Genomic DNA, 11,313 nt, shown 5'->3' with positions numbered 1-11,313 from the left:
TCCTCTCCCGGCTGCCCCCCATTTCAACCAGTGCCCACTTGGCAATCCCCCAAGGCAAGAAAAGAAAGCACCTCAAACACTGTTCCAACATCAAAAAGGTCATTTGATGAATATTAGGTTCACTTCTTCCTTCTCTGAGCATGAGGTTGGAAGATGCGCACTCTGGCTGCTTCGGTACTGGCCCCAGTCCCCCATCTCCTGCCCGCCTCAGGCTGCTCCACCCGCCAGGAGCAGGTTATAAGTAACAGGTCTGTCCACACACACACCCCCCACTTGCCACACAGCCCAGCCCGGGATGCCCACCCAGAGGCATCCGGTGTCATCTAACAAACACATCTGAGCGCAACTGGTCTTCCGAGCGGGGGGGGGGGGGGGAGGCGGGCGGCTAGGGGGAGAATTTGGGGCAACAGCGAAATAAGTAACAGCAGCACCGGCAGAGGTGAATGGTGATAAAGACCGCCGTGATGAACAGGTAGCCCACCAGGGTGAGCTCCACGGCGGAGCGAGTCTCAGGGTCCGAGAACGAGGCCCGGTAGCGGCCCCAAGACATGACACCCAGCCGCAAGCCGGCGACGCGCACCCCCTGCCGCCAGCAATAGTAGATGCCCCGGTCACTCAGCTGGGTGAAGCGGATGTGGAGGTGGTTGCCGTGGTCGATGAACACCCTCATGGACCTGTTGACGCCCCTCAGGTACTGCGTGCGGTACAAGTACTGGCGGTCCTTGTCCCAGGCCACGGCGTGCTCTGGCCGGGCCCCGGGACAGGAGATAATGAGTCCGTGGCCGAGCCTCTGCTGGTGGTACTGGATGGGCACCTGAGGCAACCAGGGCCGGCTGCCCACCTTGGACACATAGCTGAGGATGGCCATCACGCCCTCGTGAACCTTCTTCTCACACGGCACCACGCAGCTCTGGACCAGTAGTTCGGGGGTGTGCTCCCTGGCCTGGGCCCGAAGCTTCCTGGGCACGGCCTGCGAGCCGCAGGACACCACCTCCGGCAGCGTCTTGCGGTAGCGGGGGGAGAGACCCGGGCTCTGCAGGTAGCACAGGCCGATGCGCCACTGCTCTCCTCGGACCCCGCAGCGGTCGCAAGGGGTCCACTCCCAGAAGGTGGTGAAGATGTGGAGGCTCCCGTGGTGCTCATCGGCAAAGGGCTCCTGGCCCTGGTCCTTGAAGGTGGCCACCATTCCCTCGCCGCTCTGGATGTCCACATCGTAGGCATAAAAGTAGTCCCCCTTGCGGGTGCCACAAAAATACAAGCCCGAGTCCTCGGGCTGGGCCCGGAAAACCAACAGGCTGAACATGCGGATGCTGAAGCGAACCAGCATGTCGCTGCCCGCGCGCACCTGGGACTCCTCTGTCAGCACCCGCCCATCGAAGTCCGTCAGCACTTTGGTGTGGCTGCTACCCAGGTGCTTCTGATAGTACCAGACCACGGCAGACACCTCCTCGGGCTTGCAGTGGCAGGGAAGTTCGAAGCTCATGTCTGCCAGGTAGGCTGCATTGTCAAACATCAGAAAGGCTGGGCAGGGGGTCCTCTGAAAAATGTTCTCCTTCTCCACAATTTCGAAGGCCTGGAGACTCCCCCACACCCACAGGAGCAAAGTGGTGTGGGCCAGGTTCATGCCTGCAAGAGGCAATGGTCAGAGGGGGCGGGGCAAAACCAAGGCACTCAAGGCTTCACGGGGCTTCTAGAGATCACTGCCAAGAGCAGGTATCTATAGGAGAAAGGACTGAGCAGCCAGAAGAGAAGCAAGAATCTGCAGAGGACACGGCCAAAGGCAAGGCAATTTATTCCCACCTGATGTAGAAGATGCCCTTCTCACGCTCCAGACGTTATCTTGAGGGAAAGACCATTCTAGAACCTGGCCCTCTCTCTCCTTTCTAGAACACTGGCACTCACCCAAGAATGGGTCAGGGGAAACCGGAATGAGAAGCAAGGGCACAGGTGCTAGAACAGGAAAATCTCTGCCTTCCTGCTTCAGGTCCTGCCTGCCCGCTTGGTGGAAAGGTCTTCCCTTTGGTTAATCCGGGAGTTGAAGAAGACCCACCTGCCTGCACATCTGGCCATCTGAAGCCTGGGAGGCTGGCCAGACCCAAGCTGATGGCTTGGGGCTTTCCCAGACACAAACTGCCCAGGAATTCAGCCCCTGAGGAAAATACTACACCTCAATGAGGTAGCATCTGATTATTTGTCAATTAAATATGCATTCATTGATTTGGAGTATTCTTGTTAAGAGCTATGGAGATCAGTATTTGTTTAACATGGAAGACTGATGATTTTTCTTATTTATTTATTTATTTATTTATTTATTTATTTATTTATTTTTGAGTAGAGGCTTTAACTGGTAATAGCCAGCATTTGGTTGGGTACACACTCGTCTCTCAGGGCCACGGGCTAGAGGCTTGGCAGACTCTGAGGGTGGGAAGCAAAACTCAAGTTCTTGGGCCCTTGACCATTCTGTTGATCTACACAGTTCAGAATATTGAGCAACCTAGGTGGCTGGAGAAGTGGGGAAGATTCGATTCTTGCATACGTTCTGCCAACTCCAGGTTGAGAAGGGAATTAGGTGTGGGCTTCTCATGACAGTCCTGCAGAGCCCCCAGGACAACAAGCAAAAAATGCCTCCAGTGGCCACGGGGGGGCCTCTGAAGGTAAATGGTCCTGTCAATCCACCTTGTACAGCCCTAGCAGCTCTTGCAGGAGCCTCTCCTCCTCCTGGATCCCACCAGGCTGCTCCTCCAGACCCCGCTCCTTCTGGCTCAGCCCCTCCTTTGTGGGTCTGGGAGCACTCGTGGCTTGCAGCTTCTGAAACAGGCCTCTGCAGCTCTCTCTCTCCGCACGGCTCAGCAGGCTCAGGTTCAGGGTGAAGCGCCCGGTGCTGGCCAGGCTGTGCAGGATCCCTAGCACCACCAACCGGTCGGCTGGCCTCACATGATCCGCCAGTGCCACCAGCAGCTCCCCTAGAAGTCCAAACCCCACGTCCGTCCGGAAGAGGTGACCCAGCTTTGGACCTCCGAGCCGCAGCAGGGCCTGGTAGCGCTCTGGCCCGCTCTGCAAGTGCCGCCGCCAATCACGGTAGAACTCTGCAGAGGTCTCAGGCTGGAAAAGTGTTTTCTCCTGGATCACAAGGAAGGAAAGAAAGTCCCGAGCTCTTCCAGCTGCTCTGCGGCAGGAAGAGAGTGACGGTGACGGGAGCCTGTGGGTTTTCATCTTAGCTCTAGTGTTGCTTTCGGAGCACTAGGTAGGCTGTGGTCCCTGTGGGCCTGGTTTTCAGATCAGGGAACTGGGAATGGGACAGGGAGGGAGGGCCCCAAGGAACCCAGGCCATGATTTGAGAATCTCAGTTGCACTAGGATTTTCCCACTGATGAATGTGCACATATGTGCACTGCTCTATGAGAGTAAGTCAGGGGATGACTGGAAACCTCAGGAAGAGAGAAAGGAATTCAAGGTGAGTGTTAGAAATCTGACAGGCTGGGTCTCTCTCCCAATGCTGCCACAGTATCATTACACTATATGCCATATAACCTGGGGGCAGAGCAGCTCAAATCTGATCTGGGAGTGCAAGCCAACGGACTGAGTGAAGAAGACCTGTCTAGCCCACCTTCCTGACTGGTTCTGCCCAGCTTAACTCACTCTCACCGTCTGCTGGTTGCTTTTCTCTCTGGGATTGGAGGCAGAAACCTGCCTCTTGTCAGTTTAACATGAGAAAGAAGGAAGAAGTATGTGTCGTAAGAAGACAGGGTTGGAGGTTTAGGGCAGAGACTCCGACGGGGCTGAAGAGGCTGGGCCTCACCTACCTGGGAGATTTCAGTGGTCTCGTCCTGAGAGGTCCCCGTCTGAGTAGTGTGACAGTTCCAGGCCACAGCCCTCCTCCCTCCTGTCCTGGCCTCCCGCTCCAGTGGCTTCAGATGTGATGCAAGGACAATACTCCTGCAGGCAAAGGACAGGGATCGGAGGATAGACTTCACGCTCTCTGCGGATGTGAGGTGGCTGCACTTTGCATGATCGAGGCGAAACCTACCAGCAAGTCAATATGACAATAATAACAGCAACAATGGCTGACGGCTTTTGAGCACTTCCCATGTACCAGACACTGTGCTCAAAATCTTACATGGAACAATTTCTTTAATCGTAACAATAGTCACTCTCTTTTACAGATGAGGACTAGAGGTTCCGAGAGGTTAAATAACTTGCATAAGATCACACAGGTAGCAGAAGGTAGGGCCAGGACTGAGCCCAGAATTGCCTGACTTCAAAGCACATGCTCTTATCCGCTACAGTCCACCATAACAGGAGGGTCTGAGAAAAACTGCATTAAGCTGAAAAAAAAGAAAGAAATTGCATTAAGCCAACCTGAACTCCTCGTAGGAGGCCACCTTCTGCTCCACGGCCCGTAACTTGGCAGCATTCTCCCGTTTGTATTTCTCATCAGCACTGAGTGCAGCCTGCAGCTCTTTCTCCAAAGCCTTGAAGTCAATGATGTCTTTCCTCTCCATGGTCTGTTTCTAGGAAGGCAAAGGAAATGGACGTCACTGGAGGATCAATATCAGGGAGGAGGATGTGTCTGCCTTCTTTGCCAGCCTACAGAACGACCCCAAAGCGCTCTGGATATCTTTCTACTTATCTTGCAGGGTGTTACAACAATCTAGTTCTCTATAGAGGGGAGCTGAGTTGCACAGTGAGGACTTGCTTAAGACTTGTCACTGAAAATAGAACACAGAGTCTGACTTTCAGTTTGGAGCCCTGTCTTTTTTTTTTTATGTTATGTTAATCACCATACATTACATCATTAGTTTTTGATGTAGTGTTCCATGATTCATTGTTTGCGTATAACACCCTGCGCTCCATGCAGAATGTGCCCTCTTTAATACCCATCACCATGGAGTCCTGTCTTAATTTTGTTCTCTACCTCTAAAAGTATTTTAATTCTGGTGCTTCTGCTGAGGAGACATTTGGATCTCAGAATCCAGTCCCTTCACTCTTTCATATGGGTTCACTCTATAGCGAGTGACAGAGGACCTCCCACAAACGCAGAGCTATTGTTAACTATACTTCTGAGTCCAGGAATAAAATTTCACCCATCATTCAGTGTTTTCAATGGGGAATGATACTTTTCACCCAAACCAGATGCAATGACTGAGTAGGAAATCAAGCAGAAGTGGCAGAGGAAGGGGTTCAGGGATCTCTGTTCCCAAATCCCTCCGTGCAGACCAGGGCTGGAGCACAGGTCTGTAGGTACTCGAGCAACCTCTTTAGCTCTGCCACTGTACTTCTGCAGCCTCTGCGTATGTGAGGCTGATTGATCCGTTCAACAGGGAACTCATCTATATGGGTTCTAGTAGTGGCTCTGGCATTTACTTGCTGTGAGACCTCTCTGAACCTCAGACTTGTGGTGCGTTGACCTAGATTTTGTGGTGGTGTCATCATCAACAGCCCTAGGGCAGGGAAGCAGGAGGTCTGCGACCAACCCCACAGCCCTTTCCCTCCACCCCAGCGTGGGTAAACTGAACACCGAGAAAGGGGCGGGGCAGGCCAGGAACTTAACTCAGGTGTCTCGGCTCCTGTCCAGTTCTATGCCCTCCCCAGTCATTGAAGAGAGAGGACAACTAACCCTTCCGCTCCCCAGCCCTTCACCCCAGGACCTCAGGCCTAGGCTTCCTTGCTTTCTTTGGGAATACTCAGATACTCCGGAACCGCACAGCTCAGCGTAGAGGAGCGGTGGTTGCTCAGCAACTGCTCCAACAGCCTGACCACGTGATCGTCCAGAAAGGCCCCCCCCCCCCTTTCAGGGTGGCTCCGAGGCGCCTGACCAGATTCATGCCTCCTCCGGCCTTAGTCTCTTTGGAGCAACCCACGCCTTGGTTTGGGGGCTCTCGACTCCACGTGGCTGGTTCCTGGGTCCGCGGCCGGCATTCCTCCTAGCCGGTCCTCAGGCAGAGGGCTGTCCTCGGGGCAGAAACGCGACGGCAGCGTCGGCGGGGTCCTTCCGGACGGCGGGCGCAGCGGTGCGGCGGCGTGGGGCGGAAGCGCGGTCTCGGGCGGCGGACTAGGAGCTTTAGGCTGAGCGGGCGACAGGTGAGCTGGCGCGGGTCAACGGCAGGAGAAAGTTGCTGGGATGGGAAATTAAATAATGTCAAATCTGGAAGAGACGTTGTAGGTTTTCTGCCCCCTTTCACTTTACAGATGGGTAAACTGAAGGGTGGAGCGGGAAAGGGAATGAAAGATGGCCCCCTCTCCCACAGCACATACCTCGATTCCGGGATTCCCTCAGTGTCGACCATCCGTAAAATTCCTTCCCTGGGCGAGGGTCGTTGTCTTACTCCCTCTTCCATCTGTGCCTTCTTCATCCCTTCTCTACTAAGCTTACTCCGTCATTATTCTGTATTCGTTTGGGAGCCTGCGTTATAGCGGGAAGCTACAATGAGGTTTGGCCACTAGTTTTGTGCAACTGTGGGCAAGTCTTCTACCTTCTCTGTGCCTTGTAGGAGTTATTCACTCATCATTCAACAAATAGTTATCGAGGTCTTGTTTTGTGCCAGCACAGTTCTACGTGGGGAAAAAAAAAAAAAAGTCTTAACACTGTAGATGGGGAGATGATAGTGAAAGTGACGTGAATAGATATATGTGAGCGAGAGACTAGTACTACCAATAAAGTAATAATAAAACAGTGAAAGTGGGGATTGGAGAGTGTGTGTAGGGAGGACTGTTTTAGAGTGACATTCTCAGAGGTGACATTTTATTTTGTTTTATTTTTAAATATTTTATGTATTTGACAGAGACAGCAAGAGAGGGAACACAAGCAGGGGGAGTGGGAGCGGGAGAAGCAGGCCTCCCGCCAAGCAGGGAGCCTGATGCGGGGCTTGATGCCGGGACCCTGAGATCATGACCTGAGCCCAAGGCAGACGCTTAACGACTAAGCCACCCAGGCGCCCCAACAGAGGTGACCTTTTAGTAGGGACCTGAGTGAAATGAAGGAACAAGGTATAAATATCCAAGGGAAGAGCATTTCAGAAGAGAATTTCAAGTATAAAGGCCCTGGAGCAGAAATGAGCTTGATTTGTTCCGCGAGCAGCCTTTTATAAAAATGTGTGCAGGCACTTCATGGATCTTGGGGGAGTGAAATGAGCACAGATGTGATAACTCTTAGGAAATAAAAAGAATATGCATATGAAAGTTTCCATTGTAATTTACATTTAATTACAAGTCCCTGGAGTCCTTTACTTGAGATGAATACCACTATCTCAAAATAAAATATTCCATTCTGTTAACATTGCGTTCCTGCTATGTTGGGCATTGGCAGGAAGGCACAAGGAACACAGGGTTCCTGTATTCAAGAAGAGCCAAAAAATAATGCTTGCTGACATTTATTGAGCCAGTGACTTTGATAAATTGTTTACAGAGACTGTTTTGTTTAAATCTCATAACTTCACACAATGGGGATTACTCCATTTTCCAGTTGAGGATATAGATTTGGAGAAGTGAAGTAACTAACCTGAAAGTACCTAGTTAGTAAGTGACAAAGTTAGGATTCAGATGTAGGCCTTTCAACCCCAGAGCCCTAACCCTTACACCACCTCTGGTTTGTTGTTTATTACTTATAAACTGTAGGGTTGTTGGGGAGGGTAATTAGTAGTTAACTGCCATTCAAGGCAGAGTTAAATGCTGATTAAGGTACAAAAGGCTATAGGAGTGTAGGGGAGTGAGAAATTGAGGATCTAGAAAAGCTTGAAGGAGGTGCCATTTGAATTGTTACTTTGAATAGAATTTCAGTAATTGAAGTGGAGAAAACCACGGAATACTTATTAATTACAAAGAGAAAACAAGAACTTTACATTGGAAAAGCCTGGCAGACACCACCATAATCAAGTAATTAAATGAACGTCACCACTAATGGGACAGATTAAAATCTTGTACCACCTGATAGGAGATGTACTGAAAAGAACACCGCATTGCTTCTGAGAGATTCCTGCTAAAAATGCAAAACCTGACTCCAGTCATGAGGAGACACCAGATATACCCAAATTAAGGGACATTATACAAAAATTAATCGCCTGTAATCTTCAAAAGCATCAGGTCGTAAAAGTCAAGGAGAGACTGAGGAGCCGTTCTTAAGTGCAGGAGACTAAACACGTGACCGTTAAATGCAAACATGTGATTCTGGATTGGATCCTTTGCTGCGCAGGACATTATTAGGATAGTTTGTTCTAGGGGCGCCTGGGTGGCTCTGTTGGTTAAGTATCCAACTCTTGATCTCAGCTCAGGTCTTGATCTCAGGGTCATGAGTTCAAGCCTGGCATTGAGCTCCACGCTGAGCGTGCAGAGCCTACTTAAAAAAAAAAAAAAAAAGTACAGTTTGTTTTAATAATGGAGGTCTGTGGATTAGGTGGTAGTAATGTGTCACTATTAATTTTCTGATTTTGATTGTCATACTGTAGTCATGTGGGAAAATGTCCTTGTTTGTAGGAATCACACACACTAAAGCAGGGGTTGACAAACTTGCTATCAAGGGCCAGATAGTAAATATTTTAGGCTTTGTGGGTCATATGGTCTCAGAACTACTCAAGTTTGTTACAGTGTGAAAGCAGCCACAGACATTATAAATGAATGAGCCTGGCTGTGTTCCAATAAAGCTGTTTTTATAGACACTGAAATTTGAATTTTATATAATTTGCACATATCATGAAATATTCTTTTGATATTTTTCAACTATTTAAAAATGTAAAAGACAAAAAAAAATGTAAAAGACATTTCTAGCTTGGGGGCTGTATGAGAACAGGCAGCAGGCCAGGTTAGCCCCAGGCCGTAGTTTGCCAGCTCCTGCATTCAAGTATTAGGAGGTGATGAAGCACTGTGTCAGCAACTTATCCTCGAGTAATTTAGGAAAAAGAAAAATATTTGTGCTACTTTGCAACTCTCTGGTATTTTAAGTTAAAATTTTTTTAGTATAATAAGAGTGGGAGAAGAGAATGTAAGCAGTGAGGAGGAGCAGTCAGCAGTCCTGAGAGGAGATGTGTTGAAGGGGATATGGTCAACCATAAGGTTAGAAATGTGGGGCCGTGTTGTGGAGGCCTTGGTTACCTCGCTAGACTCTAACACCTCTTTTCCTTGAATTTTAGCATCATGGATACTGACTTGTATGATGAGTTTGGGAATTATATTGGACCAGAGCTTGATTCTGATGAAGATGATGATGAATTGGGCAGAGAGACCAAAGATCTTGATGAGGTAAAACAAATATATTACTGTTTTCATCTCTCTCTTTAAAAAAATGGGGGGGGGGGGGCAGTGAATCCTCTGTGCTCCCATAATATTCTGTGTATATCTCTCACATTGCACCTTTTAAATATATGACTTGTTGGGGTCTTATGCTGCCCCTAAGAAAGCTTAGCTACTGAATTTCCAAAAGGGGATATAAAGTAGTTTCATGGGTGGGGTGGTGTTATAATACGAACTCTGGTTTATCTGGTAGTAGCTCTCCTTCCATTTACCTGAAGTTCTTTTTTTTTTTTTTTTTTAAGATTTTTATTTATTTATTTGACAGAGACACAGCGAGAGAGGGAACACAAGCAGGGGGAGTGGGAGAGGGAGAAGCAGGCTTCCCACCGAGCAGGGAGCCCGATGCGGGGCTCGATCCCAGGACCCCAGGATCATGACCTGAGCCGAAGGCAGACGCTTAACAACTGAGCCACCCAGGCGCCCCTACCTGAAGTTCTTTTTGACGGTTATGAGTAATAGGAACTTAGAAAAGGTGGTCAGTTTTTCCAAGTGCAGCTGCACTGCAACTTCCTCATAAGCTTAGGTTTTGAAAAGTGAATTAAAGCAATAGAAAGGGAAGATACAGGGGCGCCTGGGTGGCTCAGTCACCTAAACGTTTACCTTTGGCTCAGGTCATGGTCCCAGGGTCCTGGGATGGAGCCCCATGTCGGGCTCCCTGCTCAGCGGGGAGTCTGTTTCTCCCTCTGCGCTCCCCCCCCCACTTATGCTCACACTCTCTCTCTAATAAAAAAAAAAAAGGAGGGGGGAGGTACAGATTCTTATGACTCCCTTCAGGAGAGCTATGGAGGATGGGTCCAGAGTGGTCTGAGGCTTGCAAAAGACATCAACGGTGGCTTTCATGTGTTAGCAATGTCCAGAACAAGATGAACAAGAGGTGGATGGGCCCACTGCTTATTGATGGAGGTGTGATATTAACAGGACGGCGGGAAAGCAGAACAGTCTATCTGCTCCATTAGGGAAAATGTGCTTCAAATTGGAAAAAACAGAATAAACACTGGAAGAAGAAAATTGAAGCCTTCTAGGTGAGGTGAAAAGAGAGCATCTTGCAGTTTTAGGTGTGTTCAAGTCTTCGGGTTCAGATGAATTATTTCCTGGGTCGGTGTGGTAGGGGAGACCTGGCAGAGGGAAGCCGAGAGAGCCATTGTGGCCATCTTTAATGAACTGGGGAATGGCTGTGGTGCTAGCAAGTGAATCAGGCAACTTTTCTACTTTTCAAAGATGAAGATAATGGCACTATGTTTCAGAAACTACCAGCTAGTATGTGTGATGTACATCCACGGTAAAAATGATGGAAGGAATTTTAAAACAAATGATTGTTAAACTCAGGAAGCTCATGTGAGTTTTATAAAAATGATTTTCTCGATATGATTACTAGATTGAAATATAGGTCAGGGCTATGCTGTAGGTGTTTTCATTTTATAAGCAATTTGTGAATATATTCTTATGCAGATCAAATAGAAAGTCTTCTTGGTCCTTATTCCATTTCACTTTTCCTAAGGTAATCATTGTAACTCATGTTGTCCCTGTGGAAAGAATAGGGGTTGGGTCATAATCACGGTAGGAGAGGTCACAGCTGATAGAACAGTGAGACCCAAAGAGTGTTGATTAATGGATCACCACCAGAGGTGACATGCCCCAGGCATCATGCTTGGTCCCATTCTTTTCAACCTTTTGTTTTGTTTTGTTTTCAAGATTTTATTTATTTGACTGAGAGAGACAAAGCGAGAGAAGGAACACAGCAGGGGGAGTGGGAGAGGGAGAAGCAGGTTTCCCCGCTGAGCAGGGAGCCCGATGCGGGGCTTGATCCCAGGACCCTGGAATCATGACCTGAGCCGAAGGCAGATGCTTAACAACTGAGCCACCCAGGTGCCCCTCTTTTCAAACTTTTTATCAATGGCGTAGGTGAAGATAGAGAAGGGAAGTTTATAAAATTCACACATGACATAAGCTAACACACTGGATAAGGGATTCTAAATTCAGAGTGATCTCAACATACTTGAATTCCAGGCTAAGTAAATAAAGAAATTCATTC

General features: G+C 48.9%; 3 protein-coding genes across 6 annotated transcripts in view; 1 reads left to right on the top strand and 2 right to left on the bottom strand.

Moving 5' to 3' along the window:
* Positions 1-28: 28 nt before the first annotated feature.
* FAM187A (family with sequence similarity 187 member A) lies at positions 29-1,814 on the bottom strand. Its single transcript, XM_027626302.2, has 2 exons — positions 1,801-1,814; positions 29-1,626 (listed from the first exon to the last, which is right to left on the bottom strand). Exon 2 carries the CDS (start codon positions 1,622-1,624, stop codon positions 386-388), a length of 1,239 nt encoding a protein of 412 aa, XP_027482103.1. The 5' UTR covers positions 1,625-1,626; positions 1,801-1,814; the 3' UTR covers positions 29-385.
* A 525-nt stretch (positions 1,815-2,339) lies between these two features.
* CCDC103 (coiled-coil domain containing 103) lies at positions 2,340-5,917 on the bottom strand. Of its 4 annotated transcripts, none has more exons than XM_027626303.1 (4): positions 5,816-5,917; positions 4,359-4,510; positions 3,803-4,022; positions 2,340-3,120 (listed from the first exon to the last, which is right to left on the bottom strand). In XM_027626303.1, the coding sequence occupies exons 1-4, from the start codon at positions 5,822-5,824 to the stop codon at positions 2,668-2,670; spliced, it is 834 nt and encodes a 277-aa protein (XP_027482104.1). In that variant the 5' UTR covers positions 5,825-5,917; the 3' UTR covers positions 2,340-2,667. The 4 variants fall into 4 exon arrangements, with proteins under 4 accessions (XP_027482104.1, XP_027482108.1, XP_027482105.1 ...); XM_027626307.2 differs by having other exon boundaries at positions 3,803-3,935; positions 5,816-5,839; XM_027626304.2 differs by lacking the exon at positions 5,816-5,917 and adding an exon at positions 5,617-5,735.
* Positions 5,918-6,003: 86 nt separating this feature from the next.
* Positions 6,004-11,313, top strand: part of EFTUD2 (elongation factor Tu GTP binding domain containing 2) — a 42,752-nt gene continuing 37,442 nt past the window's right edge. Inside the window, exons 1-2 of the mRNA XM_027625565.1 lie at positions 6,004-6,080; positions 9,122-9,230. Of these exons, the coding sequence (XP_027481366.1) occupies positions 9,126-9,230 (105 nt within the window). The 5' untranslated portion in view covers positions 6,004-6,080; positions 9,122-9,125. The remainder of the gene's footprint in view (positions 6,081-9,121; positions 9,231-11,313) is intronic.

Source organism: Zalophus californianus, chromosome 16, assembly GCF_009762305.2.
Source record: "Zalophus californianus isolate mZalCal1 chromosome 16, mZalCal1.pri.v2, whole genome shotgun sequence".
NCBI lineage: Eukaryota > Metazoa > Chordata > Mammalia > Carnivora > Otariidae > Zalophus > Zalophus californianus.
Note: the sequence above shows the minus strand (reverse complement) of the source record. Positions and strands in the feature narration are given on the sequence as shown.